This window comes from Zea mays, chromosome 1, assembly GCF_902167145.1.
Source record: "Zea mays cultivar B73 chromosome 1, Zm-B73-REFERENCE-NAM-5.0, whole genome shotgun sequence".
Lineage (NCBI taxonomy): Eukaryota > Viridiplantae > Streptophyta > Magnoliopsida > Poales > Poaceae > Zea > Zea mays.
In genome coordinates, this window is record NC_050096.1 from 48,888,424 (window position 1) to 48,913,186 (window position 24,763).

The 24,763-nt window shown below is 48.6% G+C and overlaps 1 protein-coding gene and 3 long non-coding RNA genes across 4 annotated transcripts; 1 reads left to right on the forward strand and 3 right to left on the reverse strand.

The window, feature by feature from the left end:
• Window positions 1–11,253: 11,253 nt before the first annotated feature.
• LOC118473597 (uncharacterized) lies at window positions 11,254–17,339 on the reverse strand. The gene is made up of 3 exons (XR_004853288.1): window positions 17,042–17,339; window positions 12,870–12,922; window positions 11,254–11,606 (listed from the first exon to the last, which is right to left on the reverse strand). It is a non-coding gene; the product is annotated as an uncharacterized lncRNA (long non-coding RNA).
• Window positions 17,340–17,427: 88 nt separating this feature from the next.
• On the reverse strand, window positions 17,428–17,782 carry LOC111590588 (uncharacterized). The gene is made up of 2 exons (XR_002749724.1): window positions 17,749–17,782; window positions 17,428–17,496 (listed from the first exon to the last, which is right to left on the reverse strand). It is a non-coding gene; the product is annotated as an uncharacterized lncRNA (long non-coding RNA).
• Window positions 17,783–20,367: 2,585 nt separating this feature from the next.
• On the reverse strand, window positions 20,368–20,654 carry LOC103634556 (uncharacterized). Its single transcript, XR_556757.2, has 3 exons — window positions 20,622–20,654; window positions 20,474–20,537; window positions 20,368–20,385 (listed from the first exon to the last, which is right to left on the reverse strand). It is a non-coding gene; the product is annotated as an uncharacterized lncRNA (long non-coding RNA).
• A 1,100-nt stretch (window positions 20,655–21,754) lies between these two features.
• On the forward strand, window positions 21,755–24,389 carry LOC103644611 (uncharacterized). Its single transcript, XM_023300657.1, has 6 exons — window positions 21,755–22,488; window positions 22,572–22,782; window positions 22,892–23,373; window positions 23,456–23,552; window positions 23,862–23,935; window positions 24,219–24,389. Exons 1-6 carry the CDS (start codon window positions 21,805–21,807, stop codon window positions 24,387–24,389), a joined length of 1,719 nt encoding a protein of 572 aa, XP_023156425.1. The 5' UTR covers window positions 21,755–21,804.
• Window positions 24,390–24,763: the final 374 nt, after the last annotated feature.

The following is a 24,763-nucleotide window of genomic DNA, read 5'->3' on the forward strand; positions in this document are numbered from 1 at the left end:
TTATCTAAGTCTTGAATACAACTTTCCTTCACGGAACTCCGATAACTTAGGGTCTCCGGAGTCAGTAAAAGAGTTCAAAGGGCAGGAGGGTTTAGGTTCTAAGTATCAAACAAGGTCCAAATCAACCCAGACTCTACCCAAGGCTTCTAAATAATGTATAGAGCTTATATAAAAAGTTTGGACATTTTTGGAATTACCATATGTTTTCTAAAAATCCAGAACTAATACTTTCAACTACTTTAAATGCCTTAAAATTCCTTATTTAACCTAAAATTCATACAACTATTTTTATTAAATTCTATGGAAAATAAGAAGTCTAGGAAAATTAGTTTCACAATTTTAGGATTTTTCTACAATTTTTAACAGATTTCCAAAGTTTTACTGAAAAAGAAAAGGAAAAAGGTTGAACAGGACTGGGCCAGTTCTAGCCCAGTCGGCCCAATCCAGAGGGAAAGCGCGCCCGCGCCCGCGCCCTCGCGCGCGCTGGCGGCTTTGCAAAAATACCCTCGGGGTTCTAGGTAACTAGAGACAGGTTCTTCCACTGTTTCAATGAGTCACTGACAAATTGAAGAGAAGTCCTCAAACTTTTATTCCTTCGCAGAGGGAGGTCCCCGACGGCGTTCACGCCCAGCCGAGCTCCGGCGAGCTAGCAGACCGGCCGAACGGGGCCATGACCGACGCTCAGCTTTGGACTAAACCAAATCCATGACCTAGAGAGTATTTCCCCTAAGTTAATTGCACAAATGACCAACTAATGAGCTCTGGCCACGGTGACCGAGAGCATGGCGGATGGATGAAGGTGTTCCCGGTGATCTAAGGCTACTCCGAGCAAATTGAGGGTTCGGTAAGCATCACAGAGCTATGAGAGTGCTCAAACGAGGAAGCAGAGGACAGGGGCTGACCTGTGGAGGGCTGACCACAGTGAACTTAGTTTCACGGTGTTCTTCGACTAATTTGGGGGAAATCCCAAATTCGAGCTCACTGGTGGACGATTGCTAGTGATTCTCGGTGGCTGGGTGGGTGATGACCTTGCGAAGCTGGTGGGGGCTTCAATTTATAGGGAGAGCGTGCGGTGGCCGGGAATTTTAAGAAGGACGTGTGGCGGTCGGAGGTAGAAGAAGGCACTAGCGCACTTGAATCCGTGGCTAACGTCGTGGCAACCTCACCGGCGACGATGGGACGACGGTAGGGAGTCACGATGATGCGGTAGATGGACAGAGACACGCGGCGGGCAACGGAGAAGGTTTGACGACGGTGAGAACCTTATCCACGGGCGGTGAGCAAAGGGGAAGGGATTACGGCTGGCCGGAGTGGCTTCTAGGTCACCGGCGGCGAGGATTTTTACTGGGCTGTGCTTATCTGATGGCCACGGCGCACGAATCACAGCGAGCAACAATCAACGGCGGTAGCACGAATCTATGCGCAGGGAGGTCACCGGCGATGAGCGAGCAGCGCTGGCAGTCTGATCTTTATCAGGCTACTGTACCATTGAAGTGGGATTCAGTTGGCCTGACAGTCAATTTTCAGGCATGGTTTGCTCACAAATCCCAATGATAACATACTCCATGCTCTGCAGCAAAGTTGGAGAGCTATATACCATCTACATTTCGGCTATAATGATTGAACTCATTTGATCACTAGATCAAGGTTCAATTCAACCCCAAAGATGGCTCTGTTACACTGAAAACCTGAATTTCAGAGTGATACCAGCCTGACAGCCAGACTTTAGGCTTAATTATCTCTTAGATTTCCTTAACAACTATGCTCACAACCTTAAGCAAAGTTGTTCTCCTTAGTTTGGTCTACAACTTTGATGTGGTGCCCCAGGGCAAATTCTTACTGATTTAAAAGTTAATAAGCTCCAAAGTTGAGCTTACAACACTGAAATTCAGACTTAACATGAAATCTCAATTAGGGTCCCTTTTGCAAATGAGTCCAAAACTTAGGGTTTGGCTTGTAAATTCACATATTTGTGAACCAAAGGACTTAGTATGCCTTAATATTATAGTTTTTACACTTTAGTCCAAATATGCACTGTTTTTGCATATAGGCCCCTAGGGTTTGGATTTAGGGTTTTCCAGGGTTCCAATTAGGGTTTTTGGTGCCCTAGGGGTATAAATGTGATTCAAGTTTATTTTTGGGAATATTTCATGATTATTTCTCAAAAGTTTTTGGGTTTTCTCAATTTGGGTTATGTCTTACCCCTCTAATCCCTATTTAGGGTTAAGTTCCCTATCCAGGGTTCTATTTGCAAAATGTTATAACAATACAACTTGTTTGAAATTTTTTTACCTAGTGAATGCACTCTAGGTGTGTCAAACATATGCAATGCCAATGTTTATGATGCCATGCTCAAGTTTTAGTTACAGTAACACCAGGGGTGTTACAAGTGTAGCCCTCGGGTGCCTTCTGTAAGGGACCGACAAGGTCCAGACCCCACACAGCAAACGACCTGGTGATGGGTATTGTTTGCAAGGCCTGAGCGGGCAGGTGTGTCTGCCTTGCGTAGAATTGACACCCTTGGCAGGTGCGTACAATCCTAGTGGCGTCGGCCACCGCGGTTGGCCAGTAGAAACCTTGTCGGAAGGCGTTTCCAACGAGGGCTCGGGGTGCTGCGTGATGACCGCAAGCCCCCGAGTGTATTTCTTGCAATAGCTCCTGACCTTCGGTGATGGATATGCATCGTTGGAGGATGCCTGAGGGACTGCGGTGGTAGAGCTCCTTCTCGTTACCTAGTAAGACGAACGGCTTGGCGCGCCGCACCAGTCACCGAGCTTCGGCTCTGTCGAGGGGTAGCTCTCCTCAGTGGAGATATTGCAGGTACGGGGTCTGCCAGTTTCGATTAGGCATGACCCCATTCCGCTCTTCCTCGACGCGCAGTGCCTCACCCTCGGCAGCCGAGGGTGCCTCGGGCTGGGCCGAGGCCTCCCCGGGCTCGGGCGTGTCGTTGGTCTTGACGGAGGGTTGATGTAGATCTCAGGAGAAGACGTCCGGGGGAACCGTTGTCCGTCCCGAGGCTATCTTAGCCAGCTCGTCCGCAGTCTCGTTGAACCGTCGAGCGACGTGGTTGAGCTCGAGCCCGTAGAACTTGTCTTCTAGGCACCGAACCTCGTCGTAGTAGGCCTCCATCTTCGGGTCGCGACAGTGGGAGTTCTTCATGACTTGGTCGATGACAAGCTGTGAGTCGCCACGAGCGTCGAGGCGCCGAACCCCTAGCTCGATGGCGATGCGCAACCCGTTAACCAGAGCCTCATAGTAGGTCATGTTGTTTGACATCGGGAAATGGAGGCGCATCACGTAGCGGAGGTGCTTCCCGAGGGGTGAGACGAAGAGCAGGCCCGCACCCGCTCCTGTTTTCATCAGCGACCCGTCGAAATACATGGTCCAGAGTTCCGGTTGGATCGGAGCTGTTGGAAGCTGGGTGTCGACCCATTCAGCCACAAAGTCCGCCAAGACTTCGAACTTGATGGCCTTCTGAGGAGCGAACGAGATTGTCTCGCCCATGATCTCCACCGCCCATTTTGCAATCCTACCCGAGGCCTCTCGGCACTGGATGATCTCCCCCAGGGGGAAGGATGACAGCACAGTCACCGGATGAGACTCGAAGTAGTGTCGCAACTTTCGCCGCGTCAGAATTACCGCATATAGTAGCTTCTGAATTTGCGGGTAGCGGATTTTGGTCTCGGATAGTAATTCACTGATGAAGTAGACCGGCCTCTGGACGAGCAATGCATGCCCTTCTTCTTGTCTCTCGACCACGATCGCGGCGCTGACCACCTAAGTGGTTGCGGCTACGTAGATCAAGAGGGCTTCTCCCGCAGCGGGGGGCACTAGGATGGGCGCGCTTGTAAGGAGCGCCTTTAAGTTCTCGAGGGCTTCCTCGGCCTCAGGGGTCCAAGTGAAGCGCTCGGTCTTCCTTAAGAGGCGGTACAGGGGTAGGCCTGTTTCGCCGAGGCGCGAGATGAAATGGCTCAGAGCCGCAAGGCATCCCATGACCCTATGTACTCCTTTCAAGTCCTTGATAGGCCCCATGTTGGTGATGGCTGCGATTTTCTCCGGGTTGGCCTCGATGCCCCGCTCGGAGATGATGAACCCCAGGAGCATGCCTCGGGGGACTCCGAAGACACACTTCTCGGGGTTGAGTTTCACGCCCTTCGCTCTCAGACACTTGAATGTCGTTTCAAGGTCAGAGAGGAGGTCAGAGGCTTTCCTCGTCTTGACTATGATGTCATCGACGTAAGCCTCGACCGTTCGGCTGATGTGCTCTCCGAACACGTGGTTCATGCACCTTTGGTATGTCGCGTCTGCATTCCTTAAATCGAATGACATAGTAATATAGCAGTACATGCCAAAAGGTGTGATGAAAGAAGTCGCGAGCTGGTCGGACTCTTTCATCCTGATTTGGTGATACCCTGAGTAGGCATCGAGGAATGACAGGGTTTCGCACCTAGCAGTGGAATCCACGATTTGATCAATGCGAGGTAGAGGGTAGGGAACCTTCGGACATGCTTTGTTTAGACCAGTGTAGTCTACACACACCCTCCATTTCCCACCTTTCTTTTTCACAAGCACAGGGTTGGCTAGCCATTCGGGATGGAATACCTCTTTGATGAACCCTGCAGCCATCAGCTTGTGGATCTCCTCGCCTATGGCTCTGCGCTTTTCTTCGTCGAATCGGCGCAGAGGCTGCTTCACGGGTCGGGCTCCAGCTCCGATATCCAGTGAGTGCTCAGCGACATCCCTCGGTATGCCAGGCATGTCCGAGGGACTCCACGCAAAAACCTCGGCGTTCGCGCGGAGAAAGTCGACGAGCACTGCTTCCTATTTGGGGTCGAGCTTGGAGCCGATCTGGACTTGCTTGGAGGCGTTGTTGCTGGGGTCGAGAGGGACGGACTTAACCACCTCTGCTGGTTCGAAGTTGCCGGCGTGGCGCTTCGCATCTGGCACCTCCTTGGAGAGGCACTCCAGGTCGGCGATGAGGGCCTCGGACTCGGCGAGGGCCTCAGCCTACTCTAGGCACTCCACGTCGCATTCGTACGCGTGTCGGTATGTGGATCCGACGGTGATGACCCCGTTGGGGCCCGACATCTTGAGCTTGAGGTAGGTGTAGTTGAGGACGACCATGAACTTGGCGTAGCATGGTCTCCCCAACACTGCGTGGTAGGTTCCTCGGAACCCGACCACCTCGAACGTGAGGGTTTCCTTTCGAAAGTTGGAGGGAGTCCTGAAGCAGACGGGCAGATCGAGTTGCCCAAGGGGCTGGACGCGCTTCCCAGGGATGATCCCGTGAAAGGGCGCCGCACCGGCCCGGATCGTGGACAGATCGATCTGCAAGAGCCCGAGGGTCTCGGTGTAGATGATGTTGAGGTTGCTGCCTCCGTCCATGAGGACCTTGGTAAGCCTAACGTTGCCGATGACGGGATCGACAACGAGCGGGTACTTCCCGGGGCTCGGCACGTGGTCGGGGTGGTCGCCTTGGTCGAATGTGATGGGCTTGTCGGACCAGTCTAGGTAGACTGGCGCCGCCACCTTCACCGAGCAGACCTCCCGGTGCTCCTGCTTGCGGTGCCGAGCCGAGGCGTTCGCCACTTTCCCACTGTAGATCATGAAGCAGTCGTGGACCTCGGGGAACTCCTCTGCTTTGTGGCCCTCCTTCTTGTCGTTGTCATGGCCTTTGCCACCTTCCGCCGAGGGCCCGACCTTATGGAAGTAGCGCCGAAGCATGATGCACTCCTCAAGGGTGTGCTTGACGGGACCCTGATGATAGGGGCACGATTCCTTGAGCATCTGTCGAACAGGTTGGCCCCTCCGGGAGGCTTCCGAGGGTTCCTGTGCTCGGCGGCGGCGACAAGATCTGCGTCGGCGGCGTCACGTTTCGCTTGTGACTTCTTCTTGCCCTTCTTCTTCGTGCTGCGCTGAGCGGACGCCTCGGGGACGTCTTCCTGCTGGCGTCCCTGAGGCTGCTTGTCTTTCTAGAAGATGGCCTCGACCGCCTCCTGACCAGAGGCGAACTTGGTGGCGATGTCCATCAGCTCGCTCGCCTTGGTGGGAGTCTTGCGACCCAGCTTGCTCACCAGGTCGCGGCAAGTGGTGCCGGCGAGGAACGCGCCGATGACGTCTGAGTCGGTGATGTTGGGCAGCTCGGTGCGCTGCTTCGAAAATCGCCGGATGTAGTCCCGCAGGGATTCTCCTGGCTACTGGCGCCAGCTTCGGAGATCCCAGGAGTTCCCAGGGCGCACATATGTGCCCTGGAAGTTTCCAGCGAAGGCTTTGACCAGGTCGTCCTAGTTGGAGATCTGCGCAGGAGGCAGATGCTCCAGCCAGGCTCGGGCGGCGTCGGAGAGGAACAGGGGGAGGTTGCGGATGATGAGGTTGTCATCGTCCGTTCCACCCAGCTGGCAGGCCAGCCGGTAGTCCGCGAGCCACAGTTCAAGCCTTGTTTCCCCTGAGTACTTAGTGATGGTAGTCGGGGCTCGGAACCGGGTCGGGAACGGCGCCCGTCGTATGGCCCGGCCGAAAGCTTGAGGACCGGGTGGTTCGGGCGAGGAGCTCCGATCCTCCCCGCTGTCGTAGAGTCCCCCACGCCTGAGGTGGTAGCCTCGGCGCACCTTCTCGTCGAGGTGGGCTCAACGGTCGTGGTGGTGGTGCTCGTTGCCGAGGCGACCCGGGGCTGCAGGCGTTGCGTCCCACGTGCGCCCGGTGTGGACCGAGGCTTCCCGCATGAATCGAGAAGTCGCGACGCGATGCTCCGGGGGTACCCTTGCCTTCGGGAGGCAGAGCTCTCGGTCCGTCGGACCGCAGCATCCTCCAGGAGATTCTTGAGTTCTCCCTGGATACGCTGCCCCTCGGTGGTGGATGGCTCCGGCATCGCTCGGAGTAGTATTGCTGCTGCAGCCAGGTTCTGGCTGGCCCCACTAGAAGCCGGGGGCAGCCTTGCCCTGGCATCGTCAGTGATGCGGTGCTGGACGTCCTGGGCCGGATGACGCGCTTCTCCGGCTAGTGCTCGGCCTGCCCACTCCTGCCCGATGTTCTGCCGGAGCTGCACAAGTTGTCCTGCTTCCTCGTCGAGCTTGGCCTGCATCTCGCGGATTTGCTCGAGTTGTGTGTCCTGACCCCCCGCAGGGACTGGGACCACAGCTAGCTCCCGAAGGATGTCAACGCGAGGCGCAGGCCTAGGGGGATCGTCGTCCTCCGGCATACCAAGGTGGTTGCCTTCGTCGAGACCCCCTAGATCGACGTGGAAACATTCGCGACTTGGGCCACAGTCCTCGTCGTCAAGGCTGTGGACACCATCGGAGTAATCGGAGAGGCAGTAGTCACATGCGGTCATGAAGTCTCGCATGGCACTGGGGTTACTGAGCCCGGTGAAATCCTAACCAGAGTCGGGCTCGTCATCTTCCTCGGAACCCGGGGACCCGTAGGTCGAGACGGCCGTCAGTCGGTCCCAGGTTGACCACATATGGTACCCCGGAAGGTTAGGATATGCCTTTATGAAAGCATCCACCGAAGCGGGGTCGCTTGGTGGGTCGAAGCTGAATCTAAAAGGCACAGGGTGGAAAACGGACGGTACCTCTTGATCGACGGATGGTGACGAAGTCGCATTGGGGACGGACTGCACCGTTATCTCAGGTACGAGGCTAATGCCCAGCAAGTCCTTCGCGAGCGTGCTGGCGTCATCCGTCCGCTTGGGGTTGGTGTGTTGCAGGGAAACGACGCTCGTCTTCGTCTCAGACGCGAGGTCAACGTCCGACGTGTCCCCCGCTGGGGCGCCGACGTCGTCGACTCGCTCGACAGCCAACGAGGTGCCGCCTCCTGCTTGGCCATGGTTGCCCCGCCTCCTCCTCCTGCGGCGAGGAAGGTGATGGGACAGACCCGGATGCTGCTCTTCCGCCATGGGGGGAAGACGTCGTCGCTTCCGCCGCCGCCGGGCGAGCTGATGGCCACCGTTGTCGCTGTCGCACGGCAGAGGAAGGAGTACCATGTCGTAGCTGCCGTCGAGGGACACGAACTCGAGACTCCCGAAACGGAGCAGCGTCCCGGGCTGGGGAGGTTGCTGGAGACTACCCATCTGGAGCTTGACGGGAAGCTGTTCGTCAACACGCAGCAGGCCCCTACCTGGCGCGCCAACTGTTGGCGTTTCGACCCCGGGGGGTCCCTGGACCAACGAGTAAATTGTCGCTGCGTGCCCCAGCCCAGATGGGTCGGCGCGAGACGGAACACAAAGAGGGGAAAACCGCGGCTTCGTGTTGTCCTGCGCCCAGGGTGGATGCGCTTGCAGTAGGGGGTTACAAGCGTTCGCGAGGGAGAGAGAGCCTGTTCGTCAGCCCGTCCTCCCGCGGGGCCACCTCCTCGTACGAGGGCCCTGGACCTTCCTTTTATAGATGTAAGGAGAGGGTCCAGGTGTACAATGGGGGGTGTAGCAATATGCTAACGTGTCCGGCAGAGAGGAGCCAGAGCCCTATGTACATGCCGACGTGGCTGTCGGAGAGGTGCTAGTGCCATGTGCATGTGATGTCGTGGCCGTCGGAGGAGCGCTTGAGCCCTGTAGAAGCACAGCTATCGGGGCTGTCGGGACCTTGCTGACGTCTCCTTGCTTCCGTAGGGGGCTGAGGATCGCCGTCGTCATGGGAGCACGCGGGGTGCCATCATTACTTGTTTACCGGGGCGAGCCAGATGGGACGCCGGTCTTGTTCCCCGTAGCCTGAGCTAGCTAGGGGTAGGGTAATGATGTACCCCCTTGTGGCGTGGTCGGTCCGAGCCCAAGGTCGGGCGAGGCAGTGACTCCTCCGAGGTTGAGGTTGAGGCCGAGCCCTGGGGTCGGGCGAGGCGGAGACCGTCTTCCGAGGTCGAGGTTGAGGCCGAGCCCTGGGGTCGGGCGAGGCGGTGACCGTCTTCCGAGGTCGAGGTTGAGGCCGAGCCCTGGGGTCGGGCGAGGCGAAGACCGTCTTCCGAGGTCGAGGTTGAGGCCGAGCCTTGGGGTCGGGTGAGGCGGAGCTTCCTATGGAGTCTGAGGCTGGACTCGACTGCTGTCAGCCTCACCCTGGCAGGTGGCACAGCAGTCGGAGCAGGGCAGGCGACACTGTTTTCCTGTCAGGTCAGTCAGTAGAGGGGCAAAGTGACTGCGGTCACTTTGGCCCTGCCGACTGAGGAACGTGCGTCAGGATAAGGTGTCAGGCGATCCTTACATTGAATGCTCCTGCGATACGGTCGGTTGGCGAGATGATCTGGCCAAGGTTGCTTCACTGTGAAGCATGTCCGAGCTGGGCCTCGGGCGAGTCGAGGGTGCGCCTGTTGCTTGAGGAGGCCCTCGGGCGAGGCGTGAATCCGCCTGGGTCTACTGTTCCTGCCCGAGGCTGGGCTCGGGCGAGGCGAGATCGTGTCCCTTTAGTGGACGGAGCCTTGACCTGAATTGCGCCCATCAGGCTTCTACAGCTTGTGCTGATGGTGATTACCAGCCGAGTTTAGGAGTCTTGTGGGTACCCCTAATTATGGTCCCCGACAAATATATTAGGCAGAACTCTTGCCTGCTTGTTTCAAAAAAAATTATATGGTATAAGTAAAGCAGTTATCTACACAAGTTCCCCATGTAAGGAGGCCTATCACAACGATAGGAAGAATAATTAATTAAAGAGAGCACGTTAGTCTTACTATATCTATGTTGCATGAGGAAATTTATCTTATCCAGGTTTTCATCTTTCTCAATAAGCACCGGTTGTTTTTCTCTACCAACAGGAACTTCAATCTGGTTGACAAAACATTGAACATAATAAGGAAACCAAACAAAGCACATACTATAATTTTTAGTTCTAGCAAAGAGAATGGAAATCACAACAATCTCTCATGCAAAAGCACCACTGTCACGAATAGCAATTCAACGCTCGTTGCTTTGGGTAGCAAAAGCATCCTATGAGCAAACAAGTAAAATCAAGTAATCAACACACCAGGAATGCAAATATATTGCACAACAATATAAACGAAAATATGTAGCATCAGGTATAGAAAATAATTCTTAGACAACAAATACATGGTCATAAGAAGAAAAGTGAAAACAGGTATAGAAAAATAACTGAGGTATCAATGTATAATGTTATGTACTGAAAAGCATAGCACGAAGAAGGATAGGGACACATATAAAACTCATTTTTGCATGTCACATCTACTTCCATATTTCGGAGCAAGCAAATAGATGGTTTCATTGAAGATCCAGAGTATCAATTAAGCCTAGATATGGCCAAACGGGCTGCCCGGCCCGGTCCGACCTGGGCCCGGTGAAGCCCGGCCCGTTTTGGGCTCGGCCCATGAGGCACGGTTAGAAAAACGGGCCGGGTCGTCTAAGCACGTGGACTCGATTTCCTGTTCGAGCCCGGCCCGCAGCTGGCCTAAACGGGCCGGTCTGTTTAGCACAAAAAAGCGGGCCGAAAAGCGGGCTAAGCGGGCCGATAAGCACGTTTTAGTGTAAAAAAGCGGGCTTAACGGACTTAGGGGTAAACGGGTTGTGTCGGGCTAGCACACCGTCTCTAGTTTCCTGTCCGAGCCTGACCCGCTTATTCGTGCCGGCTCGGACGGGGCCCAAACAGCGAGCTTTGTGCCAGGCTCGCGGGCCTCATGCTTATTGGCCATCTATAATTAAGCCCACCCTAGCAATCATGCAACAATCATGAAGTTCATTGCTCCTAGAAGGGTCTAAACGATTAATTCACAACAGAGACTACAAATGAATATGCCAGTCCAGACAATTCAGGGTGTTAACAACGATTGAAAAAATTTAAGAATAGAAGATATTCATATTGTACGGATATGATGGTGATGAATTAAAATTCAAGACACCCACAACAAATGCCAACAAGAAATTCAAACTGTAAGGCGCATGATGGTGATAAGAAAAAAATCAAGAGTACTCAAAAGAATAATTACCAATATTGACCAACTACTAAAAACTACCAATTATGTGTTGACAAACATGGGAATAAAATTATGGGCATGTTTGGTTCTATGCCTAGGATGCCACGCCTAAGCTTAGTTAGCTGCCACATTTGTGGCTTGCCTAACCTGCCTTAGCTTAGCTTGTGTTTGGTTCATGTGTTCGCCTAAGATTAGGCTTGACTTTAAAAAGTGTGGCACCTGTTTGGATTGTTGCCACGCCTAAACTTAGGCATACATGTCAATGTGTGGCAGCTGTTTGGTTGTTCACCAAACTCCATTCACGCCACATAAACTAAACAGGTGCATCACATGAACACATATTCAAGAATATAAGAATCTTACACCACTTTAATCACATGCGCATGATAAGCTAATAATCAGTTCATAATAGCTCCACAACATGTTCATTACAGGTGATTAATAGGTCTAAAATAGATTCAAAACAGTCTGAGGTAGTTGCTATTACACACATACACACACACATTCAGCTATGAGCAGCACCATCCATCTCCTTAAGCCTTATTGATCAACTTCGAAGACGTGCAAAAGAATCAGGCATCACCACCGCCATATACATCACCTGGCCACTGAGCAAAATAACAGGCAACCACCTAAGGAATTCACAGCAAAACAGCCAGCCAACAACACCACCCTTCCATCCACAAAAGAGTACCTAGTTGAGCCTAAAACAAGTGCAAAACATATCAGCTAAGTACAAGTTGAAACAATAAAACTAATGATATGTGAATCACCTAATCACTTCACAGTAGTGTTGAATCACTCAAAAACTTGAATACCCGTGACTGAAAATGTTGTTTCAGCTGAAGCGGATAAGAAACCACGCATGCCCTTTTGATCCTTTGATGCTAGAAATGTCCCAACTATCAGTTTTTTATCAGTAGTCAATGTCATTTTTTCAAGCCTTTGCCATAATTCGGCATCAGAGTTCAAAGAAGCTATAACAGGTGGAGGTGGTTGTTGTTTAAGTTCGTTTCGGAGATCCATCAAAGTAGTGTTGATTTCATCTCCTATCTTTGCCATGCGACTCTGTGGTCTCACATCTCTCTTGACTGGTATGGCATCTCCTCTTGGACGCTTGATTCCAGAGCTAGATGAGCTCTGCTCGATAACTTGAGATGGAATTTTAGGAGATGGTAAAGTGTCAGAGTCATCACCTAGGTCATCCTCAGGTTGACCATGGTTGGAGACATCATTGCATATGTCATCATCATTATCATTATCATTATCATCGACATGTTAAAGGTTGATATAAGGATGGACTCCAGTTATATATATGTTACCTCAAAGTATGGATGAAACCTTCCCGGGCTATTAGATATCTTTGGATGTGTCTTCGTGGTTCTCATGGTAATGAGGTCACGTGATAGGACACATAAAGCATCTAAAACAGCGTTAAAGTACCTACTAACTGTCTCTCCAGACCGCAAGAATTCAAAACCAACAGATCTATTTGTCCATCTATGGCCAACAAATTTCATAAACATGGCTACCTGTACTTCAATTGAGACATTGATAGAGTCCACTAAAATCCCATGGGTCCTTAAATGACCACATAACCTGTGAAAAACAAATTTGCGCATACTCAACTCACTAATACAGTTGGCTTCGGTCCCATGGTACAAACGGTCCAGCCGCCTTTTCCTTTCCAAATCTCTTTGTAACAAAGAACCATATTTGGTGTGCTTCTTATTCAATCTATTCAGTTGCAACTTATACCACAATAAAACAATGTGGATGGTAATGAAAACAAGCACCCTTGTCCTTTGTAGGTAATGATTATAGTTATTGCAATACTCAAGATACATCTTCTTTGAACCCATCTAAAAATGCAAGGTAATTAAAATGTACACTCGACAGACTAATGGATTTAGGAATTGTTTGAACCAATCTAGAAAAATGCAATCTAAGTGCTTGTGCTCACGTACCTTGAGCAGTAGCAAACAAGGGTTTCCTGGTGTCCTCAGCTTGCAACAAGTCCCTGAAAAAGATGAAGAAAATATTAATGATGGTCTCATACTAAATATGCTATACTGTAACTAGAAATCTATTGTAGCAAGGTAAAAATCATGTTGTCTACATGGTTATTAAAACGTCGTTTAAACGACGTTTAAGCGTCGTTTAAATGCTAAAACGCGTTTAATAGCTAGAACGTCCAAACGTTTTACAGATACTGCGTAGAACGTCCATTCTGGACGTTTCAACGGCGTTTAAACGTCGGAAAGCACGTTCTGGACGTTTAATACGTTTTAGGGACGTTCTATGCGCATACCGTTCGTGGGCCTTAATGGGCCTGCGCCCAGCCGCTCAACGCCATCGCGCCCGGCCACCTGCGCCCAGCCGCCAGAGGACATCGCGCCCAGCCGCCAGACGACCAGACGCGTCGCGCCCAGCCGCCAGACGCCATCGTGCCCAGAGCCGCCAGCCGCCAGAGCCAGGTACGCCGCCGGCCCCTCCTCCCTCCTCCCTCTTCCCTCCACCTACAGGCTCCAACCCGGTAGAGCCGCCAGAGCCAGGTGCGCCATTGCTCCTGGTCCCGAGCTCCAGGCGCCATTGCTCGTTGCTCCAGGTCCCGGTTCCCAGACCCAGTCCCAGTGCAGTGCTCCATACCCAGTCCTACTGCAGCGCCATACCCAGTCCTACTGCAGCGCCATACCCAGTGTTCCAGTGGCAATACCCAGTGTTCCAGTGGCCAGTGCAGTGCAGTGAAGCAGCCACCAGCAGTGCGTAGTGAGCCAATGCTCCAGCTACTGTGTGACTGTGTGTTGCAAGCTAAATGTATAATATATTAATATCATTCTGCTGTGTGTTGTAGGCTAAAGTGTGGCAGTGAATTTCAATTTCAATGGCAACAAATAGCGAGGCTAATGACTCCTATGACCCACTCAAAGATCAGTCACGAAGGCCAAAGTCAAATGATCCAGGATGGAAATATGCATACTATGTTGAGGCGGGAAAGCGAGAGCTGATTCAATGTGCTTTGTGCCCCAAACAAATAAAAGGAGGTATCAAGAGGGTGAAACAACATCTAGCTGGTGGCTATGGAGAGATTGTCAAGTGTCCTAACACTACTAGAGAGATTGCTAAAGAGATGAATGAAGCTTTGAATAATGGGAAGCGGGCTAGGCCGTTGTACCTAGATGACGATGTAATGGAAGATGAAGCAGAACAAGAAGATGATGTCCAAGTTATGGGAAGCAGGTCAATGTCAGCATCATCCAAGGCTTCCTCGTGTACTGTGCCAAGTTCTGGAACAGCTGCCAAAAGAAACAAAGCAATTTTCCAATTGAAGCCCCACCCAATAGCAGCTCCAAAGAAGTCCATTGCATCTATGATTCGACGTACACTTCAAGAGGTTGTAGCAGAGAGACATGCAAAGGGACCTGCTCAAACTACCATAAGTGCTACCATGAAGCCTAAGGAAGAAAGAAATTCTATTTGTTTGGAGATAGCCAAGTTTTTCTATGAGTGTGGTATACCATTCAATGCTGCGAACTCAAGGCAATTTGAGGTAGCTGTGGAGGCTATTGCTCAATATGGATCTGGGTTCAAGCCTCCTACTTTCCATGAGCTACGTGAGCCTTTACTTGCTAGGGCTGTCAAAGACATAGATGATGAGAGGAAGAAGCATGAGGATGCATGGAGCCAGTATGGTTGCACACTCATGTCTGATGGTTGGACAGACAAAAGAGGTCGCCATTTGATCAATTTCCTTGTTAACAGCCCTCAAGGAACATTCTTCTTGGAGTCAGTTGATGCATCAAATGAGTGATACAGTGCAGTGATGCTTGCAGACTTGTTAGAAAAGAGAATTGAGGGGATTGGTAAGCAAAACGTTACTCAGATTGTCACTGATAATGGTGCTAATTATAAGGCAGCATGTAAGATTTTGATGGAGAGGATTCCTACATTGTTCTGGACTCCTTGTGCGGCACATTGCTTGGACCTTATGTTGGAGGACATAGGAAAGCTGAAGGATTTTAAGAAGCCTATTGCTCGTGCTCGTCATGTCACCACTTTTATTTATAGACATGGGAGGATACTTAGTGAAATGAGGGTGCATACAAATGGGATGGATCTTGTGAGACCTGCTGCTACTAGATTTGCTACTGCCTTCCTTACCATGAAGAGTTTGCACAAGCACAAGAACTCATTGAAAGGTCTATTTTCAAGTGATGTTTTCACTCAATCCAAGGTATCCAAAACAGAGGCAGGTAAAAAAGCATATGACATCGTTTTCTCTCAAGAATTTTGGAATTCAATTGAGGATTGTCTTAGAGCTTCTTTACCGCTTCTTGTCGTGCTGAGATTGGTTGATGGTGATGAGAAGACAGCCATGGCTGAGGTTGCTGCAGCCATGACTATAGCAAAGAATAAGATTACCTCCTCATTTTCTACTCAAAACAAGAAAGCATGTCTGAAACGTATCATGAGCATTGTGGATCGACGTTGGGCGAACCAAATGGATACCCCATTATATGGAGCAGCACTATATTTGAACCCTGGAAAATTCTACAATATCAAAGCAGGTGTTGATGAAGGCTATGTTGGAGAGCTAAGGGGTTGCTTTAATGATGTGCTTGTCAAAATGGTGGTAGATGAGGATCTTAGAGAGAAGATTGATGCCCAAGCTGTTCTTTATGAGAACCAAAGAGAGGCATTTGCAAATCCAATGGCTATAAAAAATGCACAAACAAGGAATCCACGTAAGTATTCTAAAATTGATAGCCTCCCATTCATTTTCAGCACTAAACATATAATCTTTGTTCTTGCCATTTTAGTTGATTGGTGGCTTGCATATGGTGGTCGTACCATTGAACTATATAAGTTTGCAAGACGGATTGTTAGTCTTTGTGCTTCATCATCCGGTTGTGAGCGGAATTGGAGTACATTTGAATTTGTAAGTGAGCTAGTCAAATTATTCAATTTCGTTTCGCCACTACGTTTATCCTTAGTTCTTCATTGGTTAAATGGTTGCTTCTATTTGCACTTGTAGATGCATACCAAAAAGAGGAATAGGTTGGAGCACAAAAGGTTGAATGACTTGGTATATGTTTCATACAACAAAAAGATGGCTGATAGGTTTCAAAAAATACGCGAGGAAGGAAAAAACTTTGATCCTTTGATTTTAGAAGACTTTGATTGGGACAATGAATGGGTTGATCCATTAGCTAATTCTTCTCATGTTAGCAATGCTCTTGGAGATGATTTCAATTTATCGTGGGACCAAGTTGATGAAGCTATTGGTGCATCTGCACATCTCAGAGGTCGTAATTTTCCTAGGAGAGCTGCTGGTGGGTGTGTGAGAAGGAATGAAGACCTTGAGGAAGAGGAAACTAATTTAGCAAATGAAGATGACGAGGATGAGGAATATATTCTTGATGATCTTGATGTGGAAGATGAAATTGAAGGAAGCAATAGTGGAAACGATGGTGATGATCAAGGCGTGGATGCTCATGGTCTTAATACTGATGAGTTCGATGATGGTTACTAATCATGCATGAAAGTTGTAACTTGTGTTGTGTGGTTGAACTTGTGTTGTTGAACTTGATCTGTTTCTTTTTATGCTAATGCTATTTGGTTTGTGAACTCAACTTATGTATAAACTTATTCTATATTTGAAATTCTATGTCAAGTCTGAAAAGACGTTTCAACGTTCGTTTAAACGTTTAAACGTTGAAAAGTTGGTTCATAACGTTTTAACGTTTTACCGTTTTAATAACCATGGTTGTCTAGCTGTAGCAATTGAAATAAAAGCAAATCTAAAATAGTACTCGATTTATCAAATGCCAAATACCGATGTGTGGTCGGACTACCACTAACAGCCATGTGGCCGGACTACCTAAGCTCATGGCAACCGACCAGATCTAGCACAAACAGCCATGGCAACCGGCCATATCTAGGACAAATCTAGGACAAGGCGTCAGAAGACAACTACGACGAGAAGGCACTACGGCGCTCGATCACTCTGCTGAGTTGATTCGCCACACGGTCTGATGCTAGCGCCAGCAACCATCGACCAGGCGAGGCCGCAATAGGAGATGAACTAAAGGACGAAACATAGGCGAGGAGGCATCATGCAGATTGGGAATGAGCTCACCTTCTGATGGCGGTCGACGGCCAGCAGCAGATCCAGTGGTCCAAGCGTCAGAGTTGCGGTGGAGGTGCTAGGGCCGGCGCTGGCACTCTGGAGAAGTGTGGCGGGTCTCAGGTTTGTGGCGGCCGAATCGGCAGCCTCAAGTGCGACGAAAAGTTATGTGGTGAAAGAAGATAAGTGCGCCAGATAAAGTGTGGCAGCCTCACATTAGGAATAAACCAAACATCTACCCAAGTCTGTGTGGCATACCTAATGTTAGGCTGTGGCGTCCTAGGCATAGAACCAAACATGCTCTATAACAGAAGGCAGTGAGAGACCTGTTCTTCTCTTGTGAGGGCATCATTGTTAGCACAAAGCTTGGCACACATTCCCATGGCGCAGTCTTTGTATATACATCCCAAAGTCCATCCTTAAGCATGACATCAACAAGTGTGTCATGTCCAAAACGAGACCCTTTCCTGCATTTGTAAGTAGCTGGTTTGTCAGATCATAGCAGTTGTGATTTATTTTAGCCAAGAACATATATAGTTTCAACATAAAACTAGACACTTTTGAATCACCTTGCTGATGGTGAATGCTCATATCACTAAAACCAGGTGTAGAAAGCGTAATTTTAATAAGCAAGCAACTTTTATCTATGAAATAACTTAAGGTTGTTCTTTGGTTATGCACAAGCACCACCAGATGTATCAAAACAATAATTTGCATACCTAGCTTCGACAATGTACTTTGGGGCTTTGGACAATATCATTGATACCCAGCTGAATTGACTGTGCAACGAACATAGTAGCTGCAGAATGTGAAGAGGAATAACATGGTCGGATGATAAATATATGCCTCGCATGTGTAAACAAACAATAAACAACAAGCAGATTAACTATACAAACACGACTACATGAATAGATGAATTATCTTCAGTCCTTTCATGCCAAATGCGCATACTTTGTTAATAGTGGTGCAAACAATAGTATTTGGTATCCCTGCACCCAGAGCAACTTGCCATGCAGGAGATTGACCCAAATTAGCACTCAAGACATTTCCGAAAAAGACCTCCAAGATCCACATTTGCTCTTTTCAAAGCAACCAACAACCCCAACCATGCTAATGTCCGTGCTATTATTAGGGCGAAATAGAAAATCATTGTTCGTAGCTCAGAGAAAAAAGGTTAGTTGGATGTCACCTTCAATTGCTAGAGCCAAGTTTTGTTGTGGCTAGGAAGACAAGTAGGGCTGGACGAAATGCTCGTGGCTCGCTGGCTCGCTCGGTTCATGGTCAGCTCGGATCGGCTCGTTTGAATTTTTTTCACGAGCTGAGCTGACATCCTAACTCGGTTCGTTAACGAGCCAGCTCGCGAGCTAAACGAGCTACCATATTCGAGTAAAACGAAACTATATGCATATCATTTACAGAATAATTGATGAACATGTTATATATATGTGAGGTGTCTATGGCCTATGAATTAAACTAATGATTAATGAACTATGTCTATGTGTTAATTTGGTCTATGCAAATATAATTATGAGTTAAACTGATGAACATGTATGTGAATTGTAAATTAATCTATACTACTTATTAAGAAGGTAAGAGTAGTCTGCCGTTCTGCCGTTCTGCCGTCCCTCGATCTCCACCGTCCATCCCACGTCCATGTTTTTGTGCGTCGTCCGTCAGCCGTCCGCGTCGCCTCCCGTCCGCCCCTTCCCCGTCCACGCGAGCCTCCCTCTGCCCCTCCCGTTCGCAGTTCTCCGCACGCTGGCAACCGCTCCCTCTCTCCGCCTCCACCTCGTCGCTCCCGCTCCACTCGCTCCTGCTCCACCTCACCGCGCTTGCCCCCGCGCCGCGGCGGTCGCACCAGACGCCGACGCCGCCGCACTCCTTCCTCTCCCCCGCCGCGCAGGCGCTGGTGCTCGCCATCTCCTCGCACCCGCTCCCACGCTCGCGACCTTCCTGGCCTCCCGCCGCGACGAGCTCCTCCGCGCGGACATCACGTCCCTGCTCACGGCGCTGGAGCTCTCGGGGCACTGGGAGTGGGCACCCGCGCTCCTCCGGTGGGCCGGCAAGGAAGGTGCCGCCGATGCGTCGGCGCTCGAGATGGTCGTCTGCGCGCTGGGCCACGAGGGCCAGCACGACGCCGTCTGCGTGCTGCTCGACGAAATGCCGCTCCCGCCTGGACGTCCGCGCCTACACGTGGACTGCGCGTCCGACAGCCAGTCCACCGAGTCCGAGGCCCCGGCGGCCGACGACTTCGCGGACGCCATCGTCCGGGGCTCCGCTCCGACGACCGCCTCCTCTTCGCTCCCGCTCCACACCCTTAAGCAATCTCTCTGTTATCTGTAAGAAAAGGGATTCTTTTCTATCAAGCTGCTAACGGCCATTATTAGTATGGATCTGGGTTCAGATTCAACAAGACGCAGGAACACTTCCCTACTCTGAAGGACTACAACGATTATCTCGAAGAAGTTGAGGATATGAGTGAGTTGTTTCCCATGTTCGTTAATCTATTATTCTTGAATTATACAGTTGGGAAAAACTTAGCAGGTTTGAATTTTCTTTTCAAGCTTTCAACTTGATCGAAGGGATAAATGTCTAGGAGATTGAAGCAAAAATTGCAAGATACCAACAGGAAAATGCGGAGCAGATATACTTGTCCAGAGCTAAAAGGGTGTGTTTTGTCATGATCCGTGTTATAGTCTTATGGAGTACCAAAATTCCTGTTGAAATGTTTTACTCTAACATTTGACATACCCATATATCCGATTGAGAAAATTTATCTTCCATGTAATAATAGTGTGTTCCTTTGTAGGCGGAAGATCTTGCAGAAGAAGGGATCAAGGAACAGCGACCAGAGAAAGGTTGCGTCTGTCGCTGCTCCTACGACTGCTGATGCTACGAACAAGAGGCCCAGGGTTAGTGCCTTCTTCCTCTTGGATGGCAGTAAGGTTTTTGCTAATCAACTGTGAGCCAATCTGGCACTGATTGGTACTAGATCCAATTAGTCTTAGCTTAGTAGCCCCCCCTCTTAGATCAATCCTGGATCCACCACTGCCTACACCACCGTGTTGCACGCTCTCTCCCGCGTAGGTAGGTATTGGCGTTGATACCTATTGTTTTTATATGTACATGGAAATAGTATATTACCTTACTGTGGTATGATCTGGCTAAGTTGTAGTAAGCATGTGGTTTCAGTAGTCCATGGTTGCTTGAAGAAAGAGCTGTCTCAGTCAATTGTTCAACAACAGAATGTTGGCCAGTAAAGAAATAATGATTCGCAAGGTGGTTGAGTGCTTGTATAATAAGGATAGATTTCAAATGATTTTTCATTTTCTCCATTCCCCTCTGAATCCCACCAGCTATGGGCAAGTTGAAACACTTGAATTAGATAGAGGGGGAAACAGACAACTTTAAGATTTTAACCTCACACCTCTGCAGAGAATTTACCTTCATTTGTTTGCAAGTCCATGATTGCCAGTGCTACTAGAGCATCAACATTCTGAGGGTCCAACTGTAAAGTTTAAGTTATATTGGTTAAGGAAATGTATTTATCATAGATACAAATTTTCTGCCCAGTGAAAGAAATAATGCTAACCTCTAAAACTCGCTGAAAAGCTTGACGATCAATGAACATACTATTATTTTTCAGAGAATGTGGCATATTGACACTTCTCTGAAAAATATTGGGATCAATGAACGTACAATGCTCCACTTATTCAGTTCTCTTCCTCAATGGGTGGTTGTCGTGATGGTTACTTCTTGCTTTCATATGCCATTGTCTACAAGGTGTTTGTCTAAACAATATAATACTCTGTTGAATAGTTAGTGTTGGTGATCTGTACATGTTTTTAATGGAATTATAATATTGTTATCTCCCAAATTTCCAGTACATTCCTGCCCGCTTTACTATTTTGTCAAGACTTGTAGCCTGTAAGTGCCTACAATTGTTACAAATGTGTCACTCTCATCTTATAGAAGGATTAGAGGAGCCTGAGAAGAATTTCATATGGTTTGATGGGCTGATGGCAACCAGTTAAATTCCTTGCCCAACTACGCAACTTAATTTAGAGACACAATTGTTATATAACTTTAGTGCCTATCATTAAAAATATAGTTTGTCTACTTCGATAGCAACAGTATCAAAATCTGACTACCTTATGAAGTTTGGAGTCTTCTCATTTCTTTTGATTAGTGAGGGAACTTGTAGGGGGTTCTTTTTTAAGAATTGCCCCAGAAGTTTCTTGCCCATAAAGTTAGGTGTATGTTTCAATTTCCCTGGTTTTTTGATGACTGGATATTTTTATTTCAATGAAAACAGGTAGAATTCCGAACTTCATTTTCAGCAAAATGTGTACAAGCAAGCAGCATTCTGCCTTAACTTTCTTTCATGTAAGTATTTATTGAATTTTCTGATTGTTTTAGTGTTTACTACCTTGTGAAGTTTCTGTTATGTGGTGTAAGGTAGTATTAAGATCCTACAACATATCTAGGCAGACATGAAACTGAGCTATCATAAAAAATGTCACACAGTCCTGAATATTACTTGGACAATTTCATAAGATAGAACTGGATTTTTTTTGAAGATAGGCTTCTTTTACTCTGCCATTTTTTCATATTCTTACTTTGAGATGATATTAAGGAACCTTTTGGCTTCATAGAAATACAAAATTAAAAGTAGATGTGCCAATATTCTTAGTTTCGTGTAGTAAAGTTTTGAAGGTTGAACTTTAGCTGATGCATTCCTGCTATACTTGTAGGTGCATAGTTTTGTATTCATCATGAGTGAAGAGATGAAGAGACTTATTGCTTATGTGGAAGATCTCTACGAGGATACAAACTCATGCAACATGGTCAAGGTACAATGGTTCGACAAAGTTGATGAGGTTGGTGTTCCCTTGCCCATGGATTTCGATGACAGGGAGATCTTCTTCTCTCTGGGCCGTCAAGATCTCAATGTAGAATGCATTGATGGATTGGCTGCAGTCCTGAGTGTCCAGCACTACGAGAAGTTCAAGGGTGATACCAGATACAACTTGTGGCAACCTTATTTTTGCTGTCGGCAGATTGATAATGGTGACATCAAACCTTTTGATGTCACACAGCTGCAAGGCTACTGGAGCCAGGAAGTACTTAGGACCATGTTCAATGCAACTTCCTCTCTGAAGGTGCGTTTCAAGGTCCCTAAATCCAGACCCAGTTCAGATGGAGGGCTGAAGAGGAAGTGTGATGCATTCAACGATGATGCTAATCCACAGAAGTTCATTCCTTCTGGTGCTTCTACTTCTAGGTTTTATGGTGAGAACATCCAACAATTGTGTCATGGTTGCCATGTGGAAGTACTCTCTCAAGATAGTGGTATAAGGGGATGTTGGTTTAGATGTTTGATTCTGAAGAGGCATAAAGATAAAATCAAGGTGCGCTACCTAGAACTTCAGGATGCTGATGAGACTGGAAACTTGGAGGTGCGTTCTGTTCAGTTCTCTATAATTTTGTTTCATGCCATTGGAGTTTAGAGCTGGAGTTTGACCTAATGTGATGCTTGCAGGAGTGGGTTATGCTAACACGAGTTGCCAAACCTGATCAACTGGGTGTACGTTTCCTTGGAAGGCCAATGGTTCATCCACAGCGCGTGGAACAAAGCAAGGCCTCATGCTTTGATGTTGGAGCCATTGTTGATGCGTGGTGGCATGGTGGCTGGTGGGAGGGAATCGTGCTGTGCCAGGTGGGCAGCGGGCGTCTACAAGTTTATTTTCCAGGTAACTTCCTATTCCTATGATTATGGGCAATTCTTTTATACTATGCATTTTGTGAGCAATTAGTGTATTAAAACAGTGTACCTTACCTTTTTTTGGTTATTCATCACAGGAGAAAACCGAACAGCTGAATTTGGTGAAGATGAGCTGAGGTGTTCCCTTGAGTGGGTTGGTAACAAATGGAATCCTTTGAAGGGAAGAAAAGATGTCACAAGCAAGCTGACCTCCACTGCAGATTGTGGAAGTGAATGTTTGATTGGGAAACAAGATCCACTGAATTTTTATGTGCCTAAAAATTCAGAACCTCAACTAGAGAGACATCAATATGACAAGGGGGGTATTGAGAAATCTTCAGTCAGCACAATTTCACGAGATCAGAAACGTGTCCTTACCGACCTGACTAATGATTTGAAGTTAGATAACTTGAGGTGGAGGCAAAGAAAGCAGTCGGACACAAGCAGTGGAAGCAGCAGCGGGGACATGGACTTGCTCAGCCTCAGCCCCAGTGGAAGCTTTGGTCATCATAATTTAGTGCCTGACGAGGAGACATGCAAGAGAAGTGGAGAGCAGACTTTTATGGGTGTGCCTATGCAGGTTCCCAATCTTGTGATGTCTAGGTGATCTTTGTACTATTTGTGTCAATTTTGCTTGTGTTTCAGTGATCTTTTGCCTGCAGCTGGGTCATGCTATTTGTATTTATGTGTTCGAATCCCTCACCTTGTTTGGGTTCACTGTACATGCCTGCTTGCTGCGGTTCTACTCCTTGTTAATAGGTGGTTTTGCTATCAGGGACGGATCCGGCCAGTGGTGGGGCGGGCGGAGCTCAGAGCCTCCCTACAGCTTCGGATCCCATCCCATGGAGTCTCACTAGCCTTCCTTAATCTAAAAAGTAGTCTGCCTCCCTCGTTCTGCCGTTCTGCCTCCTATCTATCTGGACCGTCCGTTTCTATTGTCTATGCCATCCAGCCGCAAGCGCCCCTTCCCTGTCCAAGCAAGATCCAGCCGTGCCCGCCCCCTCCCCCTCCACTAGCCGCATGGATCCTCTCTGCCTTTAGTTCCTCACCTCTTCTCTCTCTTTGCAGGTCTGCGAGGTAGTACCATCGACGAGGCTTCTCCATCCCCTCCGGCGAGCTCCCCTTCCAAAAAACGTGGTGAGGTATGCCTGCCCTCATTCCTTACCTCTCGTACATGCCCTTAGTACTAATATCGCCATAGATGGTGCATACAAAACGAAACTGCTTTTGTTGACCCCGTGCAGCAGGATTATTGCTTAACAATGGCGGTGAATGAAGGAATGAACGAAAGTAAACTTTATGCAACCTGTTCTTGGGCCCAAGAATCTCTCTATATTGACTGAAACTTAACAGGTTTTCTGAGTGAGCAAACCATGACGAGATCGAGATGTGGCCTCGGTCCTGTTTTTTACTGTGAGCTACTAGCTGAAGCTGACCCTTTTCAACTGCATCTACTGCATGGATTATACACGGGCGTCGTCGCAGCGAGCAGCCCGCCCCGCCGGTAACAATCTCCGGAATCCTATCATTTTCGTGGCTTTGTTCAGGGATCATCGTCAGTCACATGCTTTTGATGGATCAAAAGCGACCGCATAGATAGCACAGAGTGGCATATCCTCCCTTGGGCAATTTTCAGAATTGTCTTGATATTTTAGGAACCATTTTTCTTTTGCATTTGATGATGCATTTATTGATTTCACACCAGTTGACGTGTGGTCTGCGGGCTGTATCTTTGCGGAAATGGTGAACCAAAAGCCACTATTCCCTGGTGATTCTGAGATCGACGAACTGTTCAAGATATTCAGGTTCTATGTTTGTGCTGGCGTTAGATTTCTTATCTTGTATTTGCACATTTTAGGTTTATCTGATTCTGTTTGTGTCATGGTCACTGTTGAAGGATGCTAGGTACACCGAATGAACAAAGTTGGCCTGGAGTCAGTTGTTTGCCTGACTTCAAGACTGCTTTCCCC

Excerpts from the sequence above, each read along its gene's own strand:
- LOC103644611 (XM_023300657.1), top strand. The coding sequence starts at position 21,805 with ATGAGTGAAGAGATGAAGAGACTTATTGCTTATGTGGAAGATCTCTAC. Across the intron at positions 23,374-23,455 it reads TTATGGGTGTGCCTATGCAG|CTGGGTCATGCTATTTGTAT; the intron begins GTTCCCAATCTT and ends TTTTGCCTGCAG. Across the intron at positions 23,553-23,861 it reads GTTCTACTCCTTGTTAATAG|GTCTGCGAGGTAGTACCATC; the intron begins GTGGTTTTGCTA and ends CTCTCTTTGCAG.